At 40.1% G+C, this 25,588-nt stretch overlaps 1 protein-coding gene across 1 annotated transcript; it reads left to right on the top strand.

Moving 5' to 3' along the window:
* Positions 1–248: 248 nt before the first annotated feature.
* LOC146320146 (putative phospholipid-transporting ATPase IM) lies at positions 249–25,452 on the top strand. Its single transcript, XM_084728275.1, has 27 exons — positions 249–355; positions 738–796; positions 5,494–5,607; positions 7,287–7,385; positions 10,192–10,253; positions 12,068–12,140; positions 12,928–12,998; positions 13,214–13,296; positions 13,755–13,913; positions 14,021–14,109; positions 14,537–14,730; positions 14,870–15,078; positions 15,804–15,847; positions 16,103–16,268; positions 16,957–17,145; positions 17,409–17,524; positions 18,615–18,779; positions 18,880–18,991; positions 19,744–19,849; positions 19,954–20,095; positions 20,251–20,434; positions 20,634–20,857; positions 21,048–21,131; positions 21,825–22,070; positions 22,179–22,317; positions 23,481–23,611; positions 24,768–25,452. Exons 1-27 carry the CDS (start codon positions 313–315, stop codon positions 25,095–25,097), a joined length of 3,633 nt encoding a protein of 1,210 aa, XP_084584401.1. The 5' UTR covers positions 249–312; the 3' UTR covers positions 25,098–25,452.
* The last annotated feature ends 136 nt before the right edge of the window (positions 25,453–25,588 follow it).

Here is a 25,588-nt window from a genome sequence, read left to right as displayed (position 1 = left end):
GCACTGGGAACCTAAAACCTGCTTTAACCTTACTTTAAAAAGCCATATAACTGAGGAGTGATTACCTCATAGAGCACATTATGGAAAATGCCCTAATGGCAGCTGGCGGGCACGCCGTCGTTTTCACTTCTGCAGCAGCGATGTTTCCAGGGGAAAGCTGACTTGGAACAGTCTGGGGTGTGTGTTGTTTTATTTCCTGGTACTAAAGATAATGAGGTGACTCATATTTATCCTTCATTAAGCCACACTCTAACAGCTTTCTGTCCTCCTCAGAGCAGTATGATGGATAGATAGCAGAAGGAGGAAGAGAAGATGTCGTTCTTTGGCATGGACTGTGTGAGGAAGAAAGAGAGAGGTAAGCCCTAATCAGATGGACGCTTAGTTTTCAGATATCATCACATGTCACTATATTCAGCTTCTGTAACTTGACTGATATTTTCTGAAATATAAAACTTAGAAATATCAGTTAACGAGACACAGGTGAGGGCAATTAATTTTTGTCCAAAAAATGAGGGAAAAAGAACAAAGGAAGGAAGTCAATACAACAGAAACACGCAAGAGAAGACATACCAAAATATAGATATGGTAAAAATAAATAAATAAATAAACAGATTGCAGTTATTTTCTTTTACAGATATTGGAATATGAGCCATGATTAGTTGAGAAAAAAAAACTTAAAATCCCAGTGTAAACACATGTAAAGTAATCATAATCATTTCTCTCTCTTTTCAAATCAGAGCTGGAGAGGAAACTCCGTGCCAACGACCGCGAGTACAACCTCTCCTTTAAATATGCAGTAAGTATGAACGCATGGACTTGTGGGATTGTTACTGAGTCTTCCACTCACACAGCTCATCGATGTGAGCTGCCATTGTCCTCCACAACTGCGAGGAAGTGGAATGTGGAGGAGGGGATGACGGTGCATAAAGCCTGTGTACTTTTTAGACAAAGCAGTTTACAGGCACATTTTGTAAGTGCAGATATTTACACCGAAGTCTCCTTTGGGGTTTGTCTTGCTGTTATCAGGAGACTGGATGTCAGCCAAAGTCAAGAAAGTGTTTTGCCTCAAGACCGGTCTGAGACGGCGCTATCAGGGTCAAACAAATTATAACACACCAGAAACAAAAACTACCTCACTTATTGGAACACAAAATCACAGGCACAAAGTGAAATGTCCTAAATTTATCTGGCCCTAAAATGACAGTACACTGTGGCTACCTACAGCCAACATGTTAACAAAGTACAGACAGAGTGATCACAGCCTGTCCTTAGACACAGGCTGATACAAAAGCCTTTACACACCAACAGGGACATGAATAAATGGTTGGAAGCTCATTGTCTATTCCTCTCCACACGCTGTCTTTGAAATAGTTATCTCTGTAGTTATTCCCCCTCTTTTATTACATAAAGCAGAGTTCAGTGAAACATGTGAAACGAGCGATGTTTTGTGTGTCTTTGTCAGCAACATGCAGTTTGACTGGTCAGATGTTTTCATGTCAGAAGCGAAACTTCACAAAATCACGTCAGCAAAATTCTAATGTTGACGTGGGAAGTTTTATTGGATACATATGGGTCTGGTGTGAAAGGGTCTTAAGAAAACATGGCTACCAAAAGAGGAGCGACAATAAAACAATGATTTAACAAAGTCCATGGGAAATTCATGGTGATCCATCTATACTGTTTGGGTGTGAACTCTGCAACTCACAGCAAAATAATCAGGATGTATAAACAGCGCCACAGGCTAGAGGAAAAATATGTCTTTTTAATTTTGGGGTGAACTGTCCCTTTATGTTTTGTCATGTTCTCTTAGGTCACTTTCGTTTCGTGAGTTACACCACTTCCGCTGTGTGACTTACATGACATACTGATTCTTACTCTAACCACAGCCTTTTTCTAAACATAATCATGTAGTATTTTTACCTAATTTTTACTCTGACAGTTTTTCAACGTTAATCACGTGTGTAATGTCACATGACTTATGTCATACTCTGCATCAGACATATATCTCACTTTGGGAACAGTTGACCTATTCTGTTGTATAAAAGGTTATGTCAGCCAATGATGTTTTGTAAAATCCTTGAACTCACAGCAGTTCAGCGTACTTTTAATAAGAGGTGTCACTTCTGCAGTGGTGATGTCTGATATATCTGAAATAGAAAATGAAAAATAAAATTGTTGATATTATTATTTTGCCCTTCTACTAAGGATATAATTAAATCAAATTTCATTGTAAAAAAAATGGAATTTATAACAATTAGACAATCAAAATAATAGATTAGTAAATGAGGAAAAACTTAAACACTACAAAAGCAATCAGACCTGCAAGACAGATCACTAAATTAAATTTTTAATTGTAAAACAATAAAACAAGAGAAAAAAATATGAATATATACATCCCAAATTAAAGTCTGAGTGTACTTTTCAAAATACACATATGCATAAATGTACACATACTATAGACACACATTCAAATACACGTACAGCTTCACAAAGATTTGAACATGTAATGAAACTGAAAAAACTCAAAATGGAGAATGGAAAATTCTAAGTTGAAAACATAGGTAGAAACCGGAAAAAAGCTGATGTTTTCAGTTTTACCATTTAATTATATTTTTTTGTAAAAAAAATATCCTTCATACACCTCCGAGGGAACGAAACCAGTGGAAAATACCAAAAAGGATGTAAACATTCACTTCCCCGCTTGTGTATTTAAACATTTACAGTCAGAAGAACAAAATCTCTGGTCCGTGGGCGGTGTTGTTTGTGAAGAGATCCAGTGATAAAGTGACACTGGGAGTCGCAGTCTGGCTGGACGCAGCTTTCAGCCTGCTGATAAGCTCCACCTGGCTCACAGCGAATACCTCCCACCAGATCATCCTCTCATAAAGTCAAACATCTGCCCAGAACTACAGGGATCTTCACATAACCAGAGACATGATGAAGGGTTTCATTGCAGATAAACAAAGCTGGAACCCAGATTTCTAACACGGGGAATTCTGAGTGATTTTATTTGAAGATCTGTGATTGTGTTTTGGTCTTTAAAGAACCTCAACATTTTAGAGTAAGCAGATATTTCCAGAGAGAGTTTTTGGCCTTTGATTTACCCTGAGAAGTGTTCAGAGGAAATACATACAAAAACAGGCATAAAAAAGAAACTAAGTAAGACTGACAGACATGTTTACATGTTAGACTAAATATTAGTAACTCGATGCAATCAACATCACATCTCCGAAATCTGCCTCTGAAATAATACATGTTAGCTAGTGTTAGCAAAGATGTCATACAAGTCATACAAAAGTCATACAAAAGTTGTTTGCTGCATAAATGTGTAGAGCAGAATAAGATAATTTTGACTAACCTCATTCAGACCAAAAGAAAGTGCAAAATTCTATGAAATAAACTTTTTTCACCCCACTTAAGTATTTTATGTATTATCAGAAGTCTTTGGGAATGTTCCTTTTAAAGTTACATCATTACATTACAAGATTACTGCATTACCAAAACTAAAAAACACTTTGCACTTCCTTGTGCGTGTTAGTTATAAGTTTCCCGTGAGGAAAAACTTAGTGAATGCGGTCTAATCCTGTTAAATAAAGTCCTGGGGTAGGAGGGCGAACAATTCAAGCTTAAAAATTTCTTTGTGATGTCAGGATTTATGATGTGGATGTCGCACATTCAGTCCTTAAGGATTCAATTTACACTTTTTAATAACAAATGTTGTTGAATGTTGTTGAACCTCCCTGTGGAGAAGTGTATTAATTTCTCCCTTAAAGTAGAAATTAGTGCCCTCGGCCACGGGGAATTCAAAGGTCAGACAGCCACGGAATAAATAGAACCAGAGCTGAGGGGAATTCAGAGTCTTGCTCGAGGTTTTCTGTCACTGTGTCAATAACCTTGACCATTTGGTTATAGGAAGCCCTCTGAGTTACGGTATTTGTCCAGCCTGTAGATAAGTTTAACCCTGTCTTCCACTTTCTCTTCCACTATATCTACCATCTGTCTGTCTGCTAAAAGTAACATCCTGATCTGACGTTTTGGCCTTTGAATATCCAAAGCAACACAAACACAGGCAAATATTTGTTCAAGTCGTGAATGTGATTACCTACTATGTACCTGTCTTATCATCCAGGATGCACACAGACAGATTTCCATAAAACAAACCATGATGGTTTTATGGATTCATATAAAGGCAGCCTGCAGAATGACACACGCTGCACACACCAACCAAACATGTACCAGACTTTATTTTTCCACTGGTCTCTTTGTGACCGCCCAGAAACTGGATGATTTGGATGATAAGATTTGACCATTTTGTGGCTCAAAATAGTCTCAATAGTTAAAGTAAAGGAATTCCTTCAGAATTTTCCACTTATCAGGAATAATAATCTTCTGAAACAACCTTTTAAGGAAAATCCCAATAGATTTTTTTTAGCCATGCTTACAGGCCTCTAAACCTCTGTGTGAAGGAAATGAATTTGATCATGGACTGCTAAAATAATTAACAAAATGCACTGTTGAACTGTTATTTTAATAAGAATATATGAAGGATCTGCTTGAAAATTAAAAACCCTGTTGGCTTCAATCTTTTGCTCATTTGTACCAAGTTAAAAAGGTTAAATGTTATATTAACAGCAGGCACGATGGAGGTTAGGGTAAATACACTAACACACGTTCATGCTGCAGGAGTCACAAAAAAGGTAAAAGCTGCATGTTTTTGTTGACGCTTCTTCTTTGACAAAATAAAAAAATATACCTTATTTCAAAAGGGTAAACAGGATCAAGAATTGATCATAGTGCTTCACAGAACCTAACTCATTGAACTGTAAGAGCTATTTTAAGAGTTAACTTTTATAGTAAAGACAGAAAGTACAAGTGGTCACAGAATATGTTGTAAATGTTCCTTCTGTCTCCTTCTTCTGTCTAATCTCATGATCGAGAATTTTTATTCCTGTTTTGATGGTTGGGTGACCATTTGGCATACATCCACCTACACACAAAAAACTAGAACCCACTGTCAGTTCCTCCAACATTAAGTGAGAACCAAATAACCAATTTCAGTTCATGCTTTGTTGGCATGACATTTTAGATTAAACATATTGCCAAAGCAAAAAAACAACATATTTTAGGCAGTACATACAATATAATACACATGGAAAAAAGTGAAGGGAAAAAATGAATATATATAAAAGAGAGAGAGAGAAAAGAATAATAAATCTTGCATTGAAATATCTCTTGCTTTGTGACACGCATAAACTTCTCCTACAAGGGTTTGAATGAGTCTGTTTTTTGGGAGGGTAAGAAAGTGATTTTCTGTTTAAATTTCTGACTGACACATAAATCTTGAAATCTCTTTAAAAAGGTCCATATGTTTTTGATCCAAAGAATCCCTGCATGTCCTGAAAATCCGTGTTTTTCAACACTGATCACTTAATCATTTAACAGTCAGTCTTGTCTTTCTGTCACTTATTCTGCCTCCGTTTACATCTCTTCCAGACGAACGCTATCAAGACCTCCAAGTACAACCTCTTCACCTTCCTACCTCTTAACTTGTTTGAGCAGTTCCAGAGGATCGCTAACGCCTACTTCCTGTTTCTGCTGGTGCTCCAGGTAAGGGGAACAAACGCACACACGCATGCAGGCACGAATAGGTAACACGTCCCACCCAACTGTCCAGCAAATTTTATGTGAAGTTTTGAAATGTCCCAAGTAATAAAAATGTGGAGCTGTCCCCGACTAAAGACTTTCCTAGTCGACCAGTATTTGTCGGTTTAATCCAAGTCGACTAGTCGCCTCACGCAGAAACGGAAATGGCTCTGAACAACCAGCAGGACACTGAACATATGGCTAATTTATTTCAGCAGAGGATAGCGTCACACAGCTCTCATTGTTTAAAACTTCCAGCTTCACAAAAACAAACTCACAAACTCAGCAACACTGTGCAAGTTGCTACATTACAAACTTATTCCTCGACCACTTCACGCCTCCTGTGCCAGCCTAAACCCAACACATCAACGTCCCCGGAGTCAGAGTCTGTTCGGAGCCACTGTAACGTTAAACCCCCTTAGGTGCTGTGTTCCCAGTCAACCGGACTCCATTGATCTTAGAGGCTGTTTCCTACAGTATAGGACTGCTAACTGAGCTAACTTCTGCAACAATCCCCTGAACTAAACAGTGAGGCACAGATCCTAAAACAGTTTGTCCATTTAACTTTTCCTTTCTGGCAAGCATAGGGTGGTAAATTAATCCACTGACATTCAGAAATCAAATGTTTTTAGCAAGCTACTGTCACTTCTTTGATCTTTTCTCACCTGGTGGCTGTGGTTTACAGAGTATAATGCATTGTGATAATGCAGTGAGATAATAACCACACCTGGACCCCCTAAAGAAAGAGCTTAGATATTTCCTTGGTATTGAATTCATCTGTTGCTAAATTACTACATACTGTATATTAACAATTTAAAGCTGTGTTGAGCTCACATATTTGTTAAGCTTTAGGGAAATACTGAGTGTGTTTCATTGGCAGACTGAATGTAATAGATCATAGATCAAAGTGAAGTATTCCTAGTTTTTCTGATGTGAGAGTCACTGTCACACACTTGCAAACATAGAAATCGACACGACAGGCCCACAGCGAGCAACTGGCCCTTATTACAGTGAAACAGTTTGTTAACCCAACAGGATGCGGATGAATCAAGTGCAAAGAGATTAAGGAAGTGTAATATCCAGCACAGGAAATTGCCTCATCATGTGCAAAACAGTCGTGTTGCACCACAGAGGGCGTCTGCAGCTCTGCTGACAGACGAGGAGGAACCGGAGCACTGCAGCAATTTTAAATGACTGATAAACAACAGTATTTTCTATACAAGTTAATGTCCATGTTGCCTATTTATGCACAAGAATCTATCAGGGGTTGAGACTTAATGACAATGGCTAATATAAAGCTATATGCTCGTTCGTTTAATAAAACAAGAGAAAACTTTAAAATGTTGCTGGATTCACCCCAAAAGCTAATGAGTTCTGTCTTGACATGTAGTTTCATTTTTAGATCATACTGACTGTGTGCTGTTCTCCATTCCTGTCGTCATGTGTAGCCTGTCTTTCTATTTATTGATTTGTCTTTTGGCTGAAGTTTCTTTACATTTCTCTGCGTCACACACACAGTTTGTAGCACCTTATTTCCTCTCACTTTTGTCCAGTTTTCACCAGCTGCTGTATCGTCTCCTAATAGCATCCCAAACTTTAACTGAAGTGAACTAAAGTTTTCTGTGTGTGTGTGTGTTCTTCAGGTGATTCCTCAGATCTCGTCTCTGTCCTGGTTCACCACTGTCGTGCCTCTGGTTCTCGTACTGTCAGTCACCGCCGCCAAGGATGCCACTGATGATATCGTAAGCAGTACACTCGAAAAAACGAGTACACTTACTGATAGAGAAGAATCATGTATGTATGAGATTTTCTGATCACAGGTTTCTCTGCAGACTTTACAGCCTGATAAAACTTAAGAGGCTGAGTTGAGACTTTTATTACCTAAAACAATTAAATATTTGGTAGTTTTGTTGTCACACAGTAAAGCTCATATTATATATAATAACTAAACTGATCATAAAACAGGATGCTCCATTTCATTTCATTTCCCTGCCCTGTAATTATGAGCAATACGTCTCAAAGAAAAAAGAGAACCCTCTCAGAAACCACTGGCTTGTGACAAAGCATGTTCGCAATTAGCTGACCAGAAACCTCTTCAGATCGTGCGAACGGAGCAGTCCTCTTTGAGCAGACTGGGCTGAGGGCTGAGGTAACGAGAAGTTGATAGATTGTCCCCAGAAAGTCTCATGGTGGACATGAGGGTGGATGGTTGCACTCACAAACTTGAGATACTGTGGTGATGTCTCTTCCGTCTTTGATAACGCCAAACTCGAGGCTTGAAAACGGTTGTCCGCAAACCAGTGGGTGACGTCGTAGCTGGATCGCAGTCGGCAAAGGCCCAACAGTCAGCTCAGTGAACTGTAGGTGATCTTTCCCTAACCTCAACAAAGCACTTCCCATTTTTCATCATATGATCTATTTTGTCATTTACTGTAGGTATGAGTAAAATGTTACAACACAGACCGACTCCTCTGGTTTGTCAGCTGAAACAAAGATTAGATATTTTGCAGCTGGTCAGGGAGGCAGTTGATGAAATCTGCTTTTTAATATCAGCCTTGCTGCATGTAAAAAAAAACAATATAGTGGTCCACCTCTTGTGCGTGTCACTTCATGTTATCTTGTGTTGCTGATAATCATCGTTTACTCTCTGACTGTGGGAAAAGTAGTTTCACTGACATCAGCAGTCTCATGTACACACACACTCCGCTTGATCTTATTTTCTGTCGGCTTTGACAAACATAACACACATTTTGTTTTTAGCGCGAGCGTTTATCAGTCAAATTACGGTTGCCGTGGCGACAGTGTCTCTGATTACCTTTTGAATCAAGCATAACCTCCGGCAGGCACAGGCTGCCATTTCATGACGATTATTTCAAGAGGCGTCTTGCAAAATAGACGTTTTTGAGTCGTGGGATTAGTCCCTGTTCTGTAAAATGATTTCTCAACAGACTGTGTCGGCAGCCACGTTTGTGAAAATGCTGTGATGTAGTTCTCCTTTTGTGACAAAAAATGATGTCATATGGCAGTTGATGCTGATTTAGAAATAACAAAAATTCCCCTTTGTCCAGGCTCACACCTTTATCTGACCTACAAGGTTCACTGGGAAGTGTTTTTTTATTTTATCTTTTTTAATTAATGGTCAAACTATTTCCTTTTTGATTCATTGCTTTACGGGAACCAAAACAGAACAAAACATACTTTTAAAACAAAGGAAGGAAAACTATTTGTCATTCAGCTGTCAACATCAACCAAACGTGTGCGTTTGTGTCTGGCTCCCTATGACCGAATGCCAAACCACCAAGAGGAAATTAGTGCTGTCACGGGTTAAACATTAGCTCCAGGTGGACAACAAGAGTCTTTTTGTTTGGCGGTGCCGGTGATCTTGAACGGTCCTCGCCGTCAGTTCCCATCTGTTCCTGTTGTGAAGTCACTGAGTTCAAGCCTGATTTGATCTCAGCAGGTACGCAGCAACTCAAGCCTGACCATTTATGGGCAGGTGGATGACCTTGCTAAACAAATGCTGAAATAACCGTCACCTGTGTTAGGAGAGCTGCGGTGACAGGACAGTTTTACAAGCAACCACTCCTGGACTGGAGTAATGTAGAAGTTTCGTATAGATATTATTCTTGTATTTCTTGTATTATACTGATGAGATCACCTAATTTTAAAAAGCAAAACTTAATAAAATATAGAATTTCAGCATGTTGAATATAAAGAATATTTTGGGGATTTGGATCAAGCTTCATTTTCCATTAACTTCTTAGTTAGAGAGCAAGGGTCATCTAATTTAGTGGTGCCTAAATTGGAGATGTTTTGAAATGATAAACAGAGGAGGAAAGCAGAAAAAACAGTAATACTACACAAAGACTCCACCACCAGATAGAGCGCTTCAGAGTAAAACACAGTTTGTATCTGTATAAATGTATTTCATACCATGATGGTTTCATTAAGTCCTCAGATGAGGCAGCAATCTGGACTTTAACGCTTTGGCTTCTAAACAGAAAGAAGTACAAGAGCTTCTGTTCTTGGAAAAGCTTCACCGACTCCGTAATGTATAACCTGTGCAATTGTAATGATTAAAATATTAAATTAAGTAGTAACTATGGTGAACCTAAGTTGCTTCTTAGGACAGATAAACTAAAATTAAAATAGCTTCTGTAAGAAGTCATGAAGTGCTGCCCAAATTTGAATGTTGTGTTAGTGGTTACAAAAGGGACACCCCCTGACTGTCTTAGTCGCCCCTGGTTCTCGCTCACAGATATAAGTAGTGATGAGAAACCTAACCAGAAACACAATGACACGCAAGACAGAGGAGGTGTCGCCATGGTGGAGACTCATCAATGGTCAGAGGTTTCTGAAGAGTCAAAGGTCTGAATCAGTTGAATGTCTCTAAACAAACTCCAACAACTATCTCCTCCCACACATTGGCATCTTAGGATAGAAACTGTATGATCTGTGAAAAACATAAAACAGTTAGTTGGTGACGGATAACTTTTATCTTATCAGAACTTTCTTGTGTGTTTGTGTTTTTGTACGTCTTGTTTCCAGAATCGGCACAGGAGCGACAATCAAGTCAACAACAGAAAAGTTAAAGTCCTTATTGACAGAAAGTAAGTTTATAAGTGTAGTTTGTTCACGTGCTATGAATCATGGGAAATGCACCTGTGCATGTATCCAGTTTCAGGTAGCTACATCCTGGTTTTGTGTATTTGTAGAGGCACCATCAGTCCTTTAACTTTTCTTTACAGACAGGTGTTTTCATGGCACCGTTTTCAGTGTCCACAACCGTTAGATACCCAGATTCAGAGTCAAATCAAGCATAACTCACATATTTGAAATAGCAGACTCCAGATCAACAGGATACAAAACAAACGCTCCTCACCATCCTGCAGCTGCTTCCTTTGGCTCCACTAGAGAGTTTTGTTATGTAGCTCACGAGGAATACACACATGGCTCGAAATACAGAAATATGCAAGATAAATTTACAACTATCCAGTGAGTTCATCTGTAAACAGGAGAACTGAGAGTCATAGAAAGGTGGACGTGTGCTAGAAATATGCATTCTAGATAATCTCTCAGCACATCCACACCTTTGTGAGATTTTTTTGATGAGGCACAAAAAACCCTTTTTCTTTATCTGTTAAATACTTTGATTTTTAAAAACACTCAATTTTATTTTGTGTTAAGTTTATCCCTATAAGTGAAGGTCCAAATGCTGTTTCTGGTAAGAAAAACAGAAAAAAGAAATAAAAATAAAAGGCCTTTTATCCGACCCCTTCCCTCCACACCCCCTTCTGCAGAAACAGACAACAAGAAATGCATAAGTGTGTCATCAAATAGCAAAGTTATTCCAGTTGCACATTAAACAAAGTACAGAGACAGACTAGCACAGTTCAATAAGTCCTTGTGTATTAAGGATGAGAGTGTAGCTCCAATGTGTTTTAAAAAAGGGTCCCAAACTTTATAGAAAACATCCACAGACGAGTGAAGCATAAATGAGATGTATTCAATGGGCACACACTCCATTATATCATTGTGCCATGAATTTTTAGTTAGAGCAACTAAATACTTTAAAAAAAATGTGTTTTGTTTTTTGTTTGTTAGTTTCTTTATTTCTACTCCAGGCTCCAGTTGTATTTTTAGAAATGTATGGTGCACTGGATCAAAATATTTGTAAATATGTGATGTCTGTCTTTCCTCCATGCCCACTGTTTAGGGCGAAAGAGGAAGCAGCTGCAGGAAGAGTCAGTTTTCCTTCTGTTGAGTTGACATGTGTTTTTGTTAAATTTGTAAGGGGTGCTTGACTTAGCATGTGTTTCTTTTTTTACTCAGAATTTGATTTTGCCAATAAAAAACCCTACAAGGTGTAGACATGTTTTGAAGACATGATGAAGTAACCTTAAGTAGTAAAGTAAAGTTTAATTTGTCCAGTTCTTTGCAAACATTCACTAAGTCATCTACAGGTACTAGCAAACTCAAAGTTAGTTAAAGTAAACAATGTCTGATGCTCAAATTTGAATTACCGTCATGAACTGACATATGAGATGGAAAAGCTTGGAAAGCATCAAATATTTGTATTCTAGTCAAGTCTCAAAAACACTTGCTATTGTTGGCAGAGAGATGCACAGACAGACAATACAGGAACCTGTCCGGAACGTGCAGGAAAGGACAGTGACTAATATTAGGACAACCTTGGCCTTCAGTGCTTATTTTTGGTCCCTCAGACAGTTTAGTTCCTGACAGTCCTGAAAGAAAAGGGAAAAGAATACCTTTTCTCTGAAAGCTACAGTCCATCCACTCACCTCACACACACACACACACACACACACACACACACACACACACACACACACACACACACACACACACACACACACACACACACAATCCAGCTTCCACTGACCTGCCTGGTTTCTGATCTCAGACTGCGGAGTGAGAAATGGATGGACATCCAGGTGGGAGACATCATCAAGTTGGAAAACAACCAGTTTGTCACTGTGAGTAAATTAGTAAAAATACTCACCTCTTGTTGTTCCAGTTTATTTTGCATTATTCTCCGAGTCTGGAGAAGCAGAGAGGAGCACCAGCATGGAAGCTAAGTAATGTACTGCTGTGGACAGGGTCATCAGTAAATGTTGTTTTTTAGGTGTACACTATATTTAGAATATTTTCACTGTTTTACCTGGCCAGCCGACAGCCTTTTCTGACAGGAAACCACCGTTATATAAGCCAGATGTGAAATGAGTCATTTTACTTTGCAGAATATGGGAGTTGCTGGTCTACGTCTGTCTTGATCTGTTAGTTTGTTTGTGTTATTGTGTGATTTGTATGTTTTAAAATAATAGTTCTCCTGCATTCTACAAGGTACAATTTCTGATTTCTCCTTTAGCTTTCATGCTGGTGCTCTTCACTGCTTCTTAAAAACTGGGGACATGCTGACTGTGATTTATTATAGGAAATACACTGACTATTGATAAGTACCTCATACAACTGGCTTTAAATAACTGGAACCATCCCTTTAAGGTTAAAAGATTAAAATTAAATTCCTGCAGGGACTCTTTGATGGAACCTTTAATGAGTAAGAGATCTGTTGTTATTATTATTGCCAGAAATCACTGCATTTGTGTCTGTCATTGATCACAGATTTACAGTAATGCATGCAGGCCTGGACTGCCTGGACGTGTGTTCTATATAGTATATAGTTCCCATAGTGTGGTGAATAAGAAAACTGGTGGGGTCGTTCTGATACAGCGGATTTCAGTGATGATCGCTCTGTGATTTCAGGCTGACCTCCTGCTGCTCTCCAGCAGTGAACCTCTCAACCTGGTGTACATCGAGACGGCAGAACTGGATGGGTAAGTCTGTTTTTTTCCGTAACATCATGATGTGAGCTCATTTAACATAAAAGTAGTGCATCAGCAGGTAGGAGGTTTTGTTCTTCCTGTTCCCTCCTCCTCTGTCTCTGTCTCCATTGTATCATCCTCCCTCTTCTTTCTTCTCCTCCTCCTCTCCTCCTCCTCCTCCTCCTCCTCCTCCTCCTCCTCCTCCTCCTCCTCCTCCTCCTCCTCAGAGAGACAAACCTGAAGGTGAGACAGGCCCTGACTGTGACAGGAGACCTGGGAGACGATATTGAAAAACTGGCAGACTTCAATGGTAAGAGTACTAGAGGAAATGCAGCTGTTGGTTTTTGAAATTACAATCGTGTAGAGAATATAAGCACTGATACACACACTGATACAGTAGAGGATTGAAAATGTATAAAAATGTTCCTGTGAGTGCACAGATTTCATTCATTTCCTCAATTAATGTTGCAACATTGCACAAGAATCTTTCTGAAAAGTTAAGTCATCTTCCTGTGGTTTCCTGTACTTTCAGCTCTAAAATAGATAGTTATCAACCACATGCTGGATCAGAAACTAAAATCATAGTAAATAAATAAAAATAAATAAATAAATAAAATGATTCACATCAATAGATGTTGCATCTACAGAATGAAGCAGCAAAATCACATTAGAGAAACAGTTTTTTTTTTTTTTTTTGAAGTTGATACATTAAATCCTTAAATAATTTTAAATTAAAAATTCTGCTGTGTCACGTTTCTCTCCCTCAAGGCGAGGTACGTTGTGAACCCCCCAACAACCGCCTGGACCGCTTCACAGGAACGCTAACCTACACTGGTCAGAAATACCCGCTGGATAACGAGAAGATCCTGCTGCGAGGCTGCACGCTGAGGAACACCGAGTGGTGCTTTGGACTGGTGCTGTTTGGAGGTGGGAAGGCCGAGTATCAGCAGGGAGCTGGTTGTTAATATACTAAGACATTTTGATATGAGATGTTTTCTCATCAGGTCAAAGTTATTTCTGTTGCTCTTCTCCAGGTCCAGAGACGAAGCTGATGCAGAATTGTGGGAAGAGCACGTTCAAGAGGACCAGTATAGATCGTCTGATGAATGTCCTCGTCCTTTGTGTGAGTCCTCGCATTATTCACCTGTTTATCTGAGCTTTCAGTTCAATTGATTTGCCACTGACGCTTTTAAATGAGTGTTGGAACAGGCTGTGGCCGGGGTGGATATTCTCTTTTAGTATCCTCTGGGCTCTGCAAAGTTACCTCACCTCCTTAATGTCACTGATGCTCAGTAGATGGGCACCAGTGATGTTGAGTCCTCCTGTCTTGGGTGGTGCACATCCCAGTTTGTGATGTTTCCAGTCAGGCTGCTTTCAACTGCTCCTTTGTAAAAGTTATGCTGTCTTAAGTTTCCTTTCTTAGCTCTCTGGATCAGGGTGGAGATGTGTGATACACATGACAGTTGTCCAGTCTTGTTTCTACATCAGCCTGCCTTTTTCTGACCCCCAGCTCATGCTCTGACCTCTGATTCTGAAAACTTTCCATGCAGATTTTTGGCTTCCTAGCCTTCATGTGCACCATCCTGGCCATAGGAAACTACTTTTGGGAGCTGAATGAAGGCTCAGAGTTCACAGTGTTCCTGCCGAGACAAGATGGCAACAGCGCCGGCTTCTCCGCCTTCCTCACTTTCTGGTCCTACGTCATCATCCTCAACACTGTGGTGCCCATCTCTCTCTATGTCAGGTAACTACATGTGTGAAATTGCTGTTTATTTAATTAGATACAAAACTTGTGTGCTAGTTATTAAAGGCACTGAAATTACATAAAAAATATCCAGTAGTACAAAGTTAACAAATATTCCTGTATCCTCGTCTTTCGGCAGTGTGGAGATCATTCGGCTGGGGAACAGCTTCTACATCGACTGGGACAGGAAGATGTACTATGCACGGAACGACACCCCCGCTGAGGCTCGTACCACCACGCTGAACGAGGAGCTCGGCCAAATCAAGTATGTCTTCAGTGACAAAACGGGGACGCTCACCCAGAACATCATGACCTTCAACAAGTGCTCCATCAACGGCAAATGCTACGGTAAGATTCAAGACGTTTTCATGTAGCTCTGAGGCTGTTTTCTATAAAAGTTGCTTTTTGGTTCAGTGAACCTCAGTGCGTCTGAATACATGCAACCGTAGAGACCAGCCGTTTCCTCTAAGATCCAAATAAAGGCAATGGGAAAATTATTTTTTGGCACAAAACCCCTGTCCTAATAGGGAGCTATCCTTATGTTTGCGAACGCTCAGGATTCATGAGTTTTTTATTAGGAGCTCCTCAGGGAATATTCTTACCTCCCCTCCATGATTTTGTTTGGAAAAATGGCTGAACTATAAATAATGGTGAGCACACAATGATGTCGGTATTTAATACATTTAAATGGATAGAAAACAAGGAACTCTGCACACAGTCCCTCACTTGTATTCGTACATGAACAGTTCATATAGACAATTAGACATAAGCTCATTCATTTGGGTGCCCACAAATGGTATATTTATTTAGCAATTTATCAGCAGGTTCACATCAAACTAAAGCTGCTAAAACACATTTCTTTTGCAAATCAGTCCTGTATGACACAATGGAGCCTGCAGTCTTCACTGTTTTTACACCAAATTTAGTGCATATATTCAGATTTTTTATACCTCCATTAGTGTTCAAAAGCACAGAGAGAAATGTGTACTAGCAGGTTTGTTTGTTTGTTATTTTGGGATGTACATTCAGAACTTGCAGTATGAATTCATTTATTTTCTTTCTCTTCTTTTCAGGGGACGTGTATGACTACACAGGTCAAAGACTGGAAATTACTGAGGTGAGTTGGACTTGGGCAACATAAGTTCAACCTCATACTGTACTTAAACAGCAAATTAAGTTTGTATGTTTACATTGTTTACATTGCACATCCTTCATCATTTACAACAGTTTTACTTTATCATCTAAGAACTAGCGAATTTAATCAAGACCACAGTTATTGACCAAAAATAATAAGGGCTTGATTCCACTGGATTAGATCAAATTTGATGACGTCTCCTCTTTTTCTCTTTTCCCTCTCTCTCTCTCTTGCTAGCACACAGACACGGTGGACTTCTCCTTCAATCCGCTGGCCGACCAACGCTTCACATTCCACGATCACGCCCTGGTGGAGGCGGTGAAGCTGGAGAACCCAGAGGTCCACGCCTTCTTCAGACTGCTGGCCCTCTGCCACACCGTCATGGCCGAGGAGAAGAAAGAAGGTGAGGAGTGATGAAGTGTTTCTGTGCGACCCAGTGAAACACAGTGGTTCAAGTTTTTAATCACCTAACAGATTAATGTAGATCTCACTCCAGCAAAAAAAATGCAAGTTTGGGGATTAAAGGGAAAATTCATCAATTTTAATGTGTATGTCCAGTCAGTGTTGATGTTAAATGTAGTAACCTGAAGCAATGAATTCCTCAGTGTGTGCTACGTTGACCAGAAAAACTGAGTTATCTTGCCTGCAGAGCCGAATATCCAAAATATCGCTCTCTCTAGACCAACCAGACTCCACAGGCAAACTCAGTAATTTTACTTTGCATAACATGCAAATTGCTTGTCTGCTGTTGCCTCAATCAGTTAGCTTGTTTGTGTTATCCGTGTTTTGAAAGGTTAGTTCAGATTCACAGAAGTCACACAATAACACAAACAAATTAACAGATTGAGGCAGTGAAAGACCAGCAACTCCTGTGTTCTGTGAGGTAAAATTACTGGTTTTGCCTCTGGAGTTTGGTTGATTTTGAGTGATATCTGACTTATATGATGGAAAATTAAGGAGGAAAACATACTCTAAATATAGCATACGCTTAAACTGATGTCTTTTTTTTAGGTCCTTTTTAAGTAGCTAAAATACTTTTTGTTGTATGGAGAAGGATCTGTCTTCCTCCACTGACATTCTTGCACCGTCAGGTGAGATTTTCTACCAGGCTCAGTCTCCAGATGAGGGAGCGTTGGTCACGGCAGCGAGAAACTTTGGATTTGTCTTCCGCTCACGTACACCAGACAGTGTTTCCATTGTGGAAATGGGAAAGCAGCGCAGCTATGAACTCCTGGCCATCCTGGATTTCAACAATGTCCGCAAGAGGATGTCTGTCATAGGTATGTGATCCACTAATAACAAATTGCTGTGAATAAAGGTTTCAAAAAACACTTTCTTACATAAACTGTTGTCACTGATGATTTTGTAACTGTGCAAACTGTTGTGTAACTGTGCTCAGATTTTTCCCTCCTTTTTTCTTATCGTTTTTGCGTAATTTTGGGTCATAATTGAGGTCATTGTCTTTCTTCTTGAAAATAGAACACATTATTTGTTCTCATGCATGTGTGTGTATGTGTGTGTGTTTGTGTGTTTGTGTACGCAGTGCGGAGTCCAGAGGGGAAGCTCTCTCTCCTTTGTAAAGGTGCAGACACAATCATCTATGAGAGATTGCATCAGTCCTGCAACAAGCTGATGGACGCCACTACAGACCACCTGAACGTCAGTAATATTTCTGTGTGTGTGTGTGTGTGTGTGTGTGTGTGTGTGTGTGTGCGTGTTCATTGAGAGAAACAGAAAAAAAATATTTTTGAGATGTGATTCTCATGCTACCTGTATCTTTCTTGTCTTTTTCTGCCGTTTTGCTGGATATTTGTCTCATCATGCCTCTGTATTTGTTCTTTCATCATGTGTCAAGTTTATTTGTGCGTGTTTATACATACAAAGTTCATCCTAATGTGCATGTGCTCCAATTAGATGTGAACATAAAATTGGATGAAGTCCACAGAGGATTAATTCAAAAAACACTTCCTGCCCTAGAAGCAGAAATAATTGGATTTACATGCTTGGACTCCATAATGATGATAATAATAACAATTTTCATTTATGTAGCACTTTTTACTGCCCCAAATGAGTAAGGCAACACAAAGAAGAAAAGGATTCATCTATAAATGATCCAGGTTTGAAGATGAAGAAAGGGGGGGGCCTAGTGGGGGGGTGTGGCCTGTAATCAAAAAGTTCAGAACTTCTAAATTGATTCATGTATGACCAGCCTTATGAGCTGTTTTTCCTAGACTCATGTGGAAGGTATCACTGGTCTCAGCAGAGTTCCAGTTTCAGTCAATCAATTAATTATGTTGATTAACCCCACCCTTACACTTTAGCCCCGCCCCCTTCATAACCTAATAACTGTTGGGTTTAGACATGTGTGGGAGTCATCTTTGGACTAAGCAGAGTTCATTTGTCACTGGTGACGGCTTGCCTTGCCGGCTATTCGTAAGCCACACCCTGTTTCATAGGCTATGAACCGTCATACATCCTTGCGGGAGCTGCCATTGGAATTAGCAAGGGTTCCTTTTTCCACTGGGGTGACTTAATCCCACTCCTCATACTTAAGTCATGGAGGTCAAGTGGTTGTGTGTGTGTGTGAGTGGATGCTGCAATAGCTGGTGTCAGATATTACAAATGTGCACTTGTTTATTCATTCTTCTGTTTATTTCTGTTTAGTTCAAATACTGTCAGCGTTTGTGTGTGTTGGTTCTTCCAGGATGTGATGTGTAGTGATGTGAAGTATTTGTGCACCGTTCTGCAGGAGTTTGCAGGCGAGGGCCTGAGGACTCTGGCTCTGGCCTATAAGGATCTGGATGAGGAGTATTTCAACCAGTGGCAACAGCGCCACCATGCAGCCAGCACCGAGCTGGACGACCGAGAGGGCAAACTGGACAAGCTGTATGAGGAGATAGAGAAGGATCTGCTGGTAGGAAACAAACAAGGAGAAAGAACTCTCTTCTCAGTTATTGTTTAAATTCATTTGAATTCAAAGTGTGTTGATTATGTGTCTGAATGTGTGTGTCCAGCTGCTTGGAGCAACAGCCATAGAAGACAAGTTACAGGACGAAGTACCTCAGACGATTGAGCAGCTGTCCAAAGCCGACATTAAAGTCTGGGTTTTGACCGGTGACAAGCAAGGTGCATAACAATTCCTTTAATTTTTAACATACAACCTTCTTGGATGGGTAGGTCATTCATCTTTCTTTAAATGAAAACAAGTCTGAGAAAATTTCGTCTTGTGCAGTGATTCAGTTCTACCTTTAGCAGTCAGTAATCAAAAGAGAAGGTGTCACTTTTCAACCTGTAGTCATTATGTTTATATCTCTAAATGATTTGACTTCACCAGTTTATTAGAACAGGAGTCTGAATTTTGTAGATTTGGCCATGATTTCTGAGATCAATACAACAAAGTGCAATGATTCAATAAACTTTGGAAGTAAAAAAGAAAGTGAGCACGCGAGGTAGGTCACAGTTGGACAAAAAGTCAATCATTTAACTGGAAGGATTTTTTTTTTTCAAAAGACAGTTTGTGTAATAAGTTTGCCTTTTTTTCATCCAAATAAATTTGTCACCTGTCTTTTCAAGACGTGTTTGATTGTCCGTCTTACTTTTTAATCATGTTCAATTCACCAAGTCAGTTCAGATTTATGTCAGCTGGATACTTCATTCCTTTGCTGCAATTAGAAAACCTGGAAACTGGTGGGTTTTAAACATTCAGCCTTAAAAGCCCAAATGCATTGAAACAATAATGGACGAGTCTCATTTGACCTGCGTCAATTGATGCTCCTATTGCGCAACATTGTGTAATATTTGGCTGACTTCTGTTTTGTTCTGCACTTCATACAGTAGCCATTGTTAATACTCACTGATGTTTATAATTTGTGTTGCAGAAACAGCAGAAAACATTGGCTACTCGTGCAACTTGCTGCGGGAGGAGATGAACGAGATCTTCATCGTCTCGGGCAACTCGCCTGAGGATGTCAGACAAGAGCTGAGGTCAGAGGAAGGTTTCAAAAAAGGATTTTAGTCTGAACACGAGTAACTGCTGATGATAAAATATTTCCATGCATCCATCTATGTTTCATTTTCTTGTGGAGCAGAAATGCACGCACCTTAATGAAACCAGATGCAGTGGAGGATTCAGTGATTCTACCAGAGAGGACTCTGGGTAAAAGTGTGAAAGTGGTCACAGACGAGGTGGTGAATGGAGAGTATGGCCTGGTTATCAGTGGACACAGCCTGGTACGTCTTAAGAAGCTTCCCAATTACAATGCACTTGACTTGTCTTATTTGTTACTTGTTTTGATATTGCATAAAAACCTTAAAAATCCATTAAGAAATATATAATAATGGAACATTCCTTCATCACTTTTGCTTTTTTCCCGATGCTCCCTCAGGCATACGCCCTTGAACGCAGCATGGAGCTGGAGTTCCTGAGGACAGCGTGCATGTGTAAAGCAGTGATCTGCTGCAGGGTCACCCCTCTGCAGAAGGCTCAGGTGGTCGAGCTGGTCAAGAAGTACAAGCAGGCGGTCACACTGGCCATAGGAGACGGAGCCAACGATGTCAGCATGATCAAAGGTATCGGCGGGGCAAAGGACAGCTTTATGTGTGGAAGTTAAAGATGATCACTCTCCCCTTACAAGCATGAGAAAACATGAAAAGCCATATCTAAAGCCAGTTTTGTTTGTCCAAGTCTTATTTTCAGGTAATTATACACTAATGAAAACGTGCTTTTGAATACAACAACCTACTCATCTTTCCCTCTTTGTCCACCCAGCGGCTCATATAGGCGTGGGCATCTCAGGTCAGGAGGGCATGCAGGCCGTGCTGTCCAGCGACTACTCCTTTGCCCAGTTCCGCTACCTGCAGCGCCTCCTGCTGGTGCACGGCCGCTGGTCCTACCTTCGCATGTGCAAGTTCCTGCGCTACTTCTTCTACAAGAACTTCACCTTCACCTTCGTCCACTTCTGGTTCGCCTTCTTCTGCGGCTTCTCTGCACAGGTGAGACAGTGAAGGGAGGAGGGTTGACGAGGAGGAGAGGGAGAAGTTATTTGAATTATATTATATGAATTATATGAATACAACCCCCTAAAAAATAATAACAAATAATGAAATCCATCTGACTGTTTTATATTATTTTCGAGAATTATGGTTGTTAAAGTTACTAAAAGCCTTTGATTTTGCTTTTCAGACGGTGTATGATGAGTGGTTCATTACACTCTACAATCTGATGTACACAGCACTACCTGTACTGGGAATGAGTCTATTTGATCAGGTAAGTATGTGATGTGTGTATATATTCATGTATGCTTGTACCCGAGAGTGACAAAGTGGCAGATTTGAATATAAATTTCTATTATCGCCTCTTATCAATGGTGAATAAAGTATTCAGATCTATTGACAATGTTACATAAGTAAAAGTATGTAAGTATAATCAGAAAACTGTACAAAAATAAAATAAAATAAAAATAGTCAATACAGAAATATGTCCTCTGTGACTATCACACTGTACATAGTCTATCAATTTATTTATTTTATTGGTTTATTTAACAGGGACAGTGCACATTAATAAATATTACTAAATGCACCAGAATTAGACAAGAGGCCATGTTTCACCTGTCACCCTAAAAAAAACGAATATATGGTTCAAATTACAAAGTACATTGTCAAGTACTATTTAAAACATGCAAAAAATGCAAAGCAAATAAATAAGGGATATTAATGTTAATAGAAACATGGACTTGAGATAACATTGTTCTGCATTATTAGACAGTAGAAAGTAGAATTAGCTCAAATTTGTAGTCAAGTACAGTACTTGAGTAAATGTACTTAGTTACATTCCACCACAGCCTTAAATAAAAAATAATTCAGTGCATTAAATAGAACCTCGATGTGTTTATGCTGTCAGCGCAGACAGCATGAAGACGCTCACACTGACGTCATGTCTTTGTCTCCCCCTGCTGGTCAGGATGTAAATGACGAGTGGTGCTTCCAGTATCCTCAGCTCTACGTTCCTGGTCAACTTAACCTGTACTTCAGCAAGACGGCCTTCTTCAAGTGTGCCCTCCACAGCGGCTACAGCTCCCTGGTGCTCTTCTTCATCCCCTACGCGGCCATGTACGACACCGTCAGGGACGATGGGAAGGATGTTGCCGATTACCAGTCCTTCGCCCTCCTCACCCAGACATGTCTGCTGTTTGCTGTCAGCATCCAGGTATGAGGAACCTCTTCTTCCTGGATGACCTCATGCGTATGTGTCGGGTTAAGAAAAGTGTGTTTTATTTGTGTGTTTTTAAAACACGTTTTCTGTCTTTGTCTGCAGTTGGGGTTTGAGATGTCTTACTGGACGGCGGTGAACACTTTCTTCGTGTTGGGAAGTCTGGCAGTGTACTTTGCCGTCACATTCACCATGTACAGTAACGGCTTGTTTCTCCTGTTGCCGTCAGCCTTCCCTTTCATAGGTGAGTGATCATTAACCCACCAAACAGATGCTGGCTGTGTACATGTCCACATTTCGGTTAGTCACAACTATTCCCGCTCCTAAGATAAGCTTATTCAGTCTTTTTTATGAGGCTTGTCCAAAGTGAAGGTGGCAGTATAATTCAAATGAACTGTGTAATTGAGTTGGGTATGTTTGTTCAGGGAAAATATCTAGTTTACAACTAAACCAAATGACAAAACTAGCTTGCATCACTGCAGGATGGTGTGAGAAACCTGCCAAAGCAGCTTTCAGAACTGGGAATGTAAAAGGCTCAAACTATAAAAAAGTTTGAAATTAGACGAGAGTACTGCGAGGAGATGTGAAGTGATAACATGATAATTTGCTTTGGCCCAAAATTTACTTTTTTTTTTTTTTAAGAAATTTAACTGGCATCTGTGACAGTTGCTGTGTTATTTTGTGATAAAATGTGGTGAAAAAGGTGACAATATGCCAGTGTTGTATTGACAGCTTGTTTCCACTGTCCTGGGCATTAGATTAGACATGGCTGAATTTTGGAAACTGGAAGAAGCCTGGTTGGCACAATGCGTAGCCTGAGGGCATGTGCTGCCTGATAAGACAAGACATTTTCTTTTTGGACACAAATCTTGACAATTTCTGTAGGAAAACTGGACTGATTATTATTGAGACATCAGTGTTTTCCCTACCATTGTGCCCCTTCAACTAACAGCCCCTTCCTACTAGCTACCCTAGCTACTCCTATAGAGTTATTATTGAGACCTGCCACCAGGTTTGCATGCAGACCAGAAGAGACTGTGTTTACATTTTGCCAGGAAAAGTTATGTTAGACAATTTTAAAAAAGCAGATTTTTTCTTTAGATTTTTAACATTATATTTTGTGGTCATTACAGTGGAAACACTGCCTCTTTTGTCTGCAGGGGTCTGCAAATTCAAAATATTTATGTAGTGGCATTAGTATAGTTTTTACTGACATTTATAATTAACCAGTAGGAAGCAGCACCATTCACAGAACTTGTCTCCTCTAACAGATTTGACTCAGGACCATCTGCAGTAGCATTCATCACTTAACTTAGATAGTTAGGACAACTGTCTGTAATGATTAAAGTCAACAGAAGATCTAGATAAGTGTATAAACACAAATCTTGTATATGTGTGTTTGTCCAGGAACAGCCCGAAACTCTCTGAACCAGCCGAACATTTGGCTGACGATCTTCCTCACCTCCCTCCTGTGCATTCTTCCTGTGGTTACCTACCGCTTCCTGTTCATTCAGCTCTACCCCACCATCAATGATAAGGTACAGTAGAAACCGTTCTTCACTTTACTCTGCTTGTTAACATACAGCCGCACCTGCTGCATACGTGACTTGCTTTGAAAACTCACACCTATAGATTTCTCAAAAGATCATCTTCTTTTAGAGCAGAGGTTTCCAAACTGTGAGGTGTAACCCGTTCCAGTGTGAGTCTCACTTTTATCATTATCTCAAATACCTCGTATGTAATGTAAACAAATAAAGGCTAAAAAACTGAAGCTAGCAAGCTAAACAAATTCACAAAACCTACACAAAAGTTACAAAAAGCTTACAGCTGACTCCATGGCAACATTATACCTACTGTTTACATCCCTAAATAAGATCCAGATGTAAGGGATGATCTCATATAAGGCAGATTAAATCACAATAAAAGAACAAACTCTTGAATTTAAAGCAAGTGCGTAACTTTTTCATCGTTCCCTATGTCAGAGAATTATCGTTCCATACATTTATGAAATTTTTTTTGCTGATTTTAGGAGGTTTGTGTTTGCTCGCCTCTTTGGATTCAAACCCTGACTCTCTGAGGAGACGGACAAATATTTACCTTACATCTCCTTTGTGATTACAATGGACGTGATGAGACGTGCATGCGAACAATTTAAGTTAAAGTTAGCAAATTTAACTGTTGTGCTGTTCATGAGTACTTTTGTACTTTCCTTTTTTTCTAGGTAAGGTGAGATCAAAGTTAAGCCCACATGCAAGCCAGTATGTTTTGTGCTGTGAAATATTAAAAGTTATGAATCATCAGATCAGACACAAAACAATCTAATGTGTGCATCAAGGCAACATATCCACATCCACTACATTTAAACGTCCAAATAATTTGTGCTGCACAGAATATTGAACTGGTTCACTGAGGAGTTTCCATATGCTAATTGTAAATTTCCTGGCATTTGCATCCAATTTAAACCAAGCTTATTATTATCTTATCTTATCTTATTTTCCTCTCACTGCTTTGTTTACAAACAAATATAAGAGAAAAATAAGAAAACATTCATGCATGAAGTGCATTGTGGCACAAACTTCTGGCCTCTTGTAGACAGAAACTTACTAAAGAATCCCAAACTGGGTCAGCAAGTGTTTGCTGAAGTGTACCTCTGTCCAACATGTTGACTTTGTCGCTATCTGCTCAAACTTTCAGGTGATGTTCAAGGTGAGACAGGCCAAAGCGAAACTTCCCCCTCCACCTCGACGCACCCGCATCCGCCGCACCAGCTCCCGCCGTTCAGGCTACGCGTTTTCGCACGCGCAGGGCTACGGGGAACTGGTGACATCGCGCAGGTTCCTGCGGCGTGCAGCTGTGTCGCGATCTGCAGGTTTCACCCACGGGGGCCGCGCCACCACGGGCTTCAGTCCCATGGGACGGTCGGCTGGGTACAGCCCGACAGGACGCCCCCAGAATGCCAAGGCCCCAGACGTGGAGGTGACGTCGCTGCAGATGTACAGAACTATCAGAGATCCTGCCCTGTAACAGTGAGGCGATGTTTGCAGAAGACAAACTGGACAGCTGTTTGCCGCTGGCAGTCAGAGGTGTTTAAAGCACTCGTGTTACAGGCAGGAACTTGCTTGGGCTTTCCAGAGAACACGTCAAAGATTTTTCATGATCCGTCCCTCATCTGGTGTGAAAAGTACACGATTTTTGCTCCAGGTGTTTTATTTTGTAATGTTAAATCAAAGGGAAACACAGCAACATGTGTAGCTGCTTCTGATGTACGGATCACTTGAGATTGTGAGTGTTCATGTAAAACATGCCTCACGCAGAGCCAGCAGACGAAAGGTTTGACAAATTGAATCTTTCAGACTCTTGAAACAGTAACAGGGTAATTCATTGTCACATTGGAGCTACCACAGATGGACAAAGTGTCATCATGTTTACAGACTGCCCAGATTATATTAACTCTGGGAGTCCAGCTGCACGGCAGAGCTTTGTGCAGAGGAGGTAACCAGCAAAGCCATTTTTGC

The sequence above is a fragment of the Lutjanus erythropterus genome, chromosome 10 (assembly GCF_056507025.1).
Source record: "Lutjanus erythropterus isolate fLutEry1 chromosome 10, fLutEry1.hap2, whole genome shotgun sequence".
In the NCBI taxonomy this organism is placed as follows: domain Eukaryota; kingdom Metazoa; phylum Chordata; class Actinopteri; order Lutjaniformes; family Lutjanidae; genus Lutjanus; species Lutjanus erythropterus.
The sequence above is the reverse complement of the archived record's forward strand: the minus strand, read 5'-3'. Positions and strand labels throughout refer to the sequence as shown.

Excerpts from the sequence above, each read along its gene's own strand:
- LOC146320146 (XM_084728275.1), top strand. The coding sequence starts at position 313 with ATGTCGTTCTTTGGCATGGACTGTGTGAGGAAGAAAGAGAGAG. Across the intron at positions 17,146-17,408 it reads CAAGAGGATGTCTGTCATAG|TGCGGAGTCCAGAGGGGAAG; the intron begins GTATGTGATCCA and ends TTGTGTACGCAG. Across the intron at positions 23,612-24,767 it reads ACCCCACCATCAATGATAAG|GTGATGTTCAAGGTGAGACA; the intron begins GTACAGTAGAAA and ends TCAAACTTTCAG.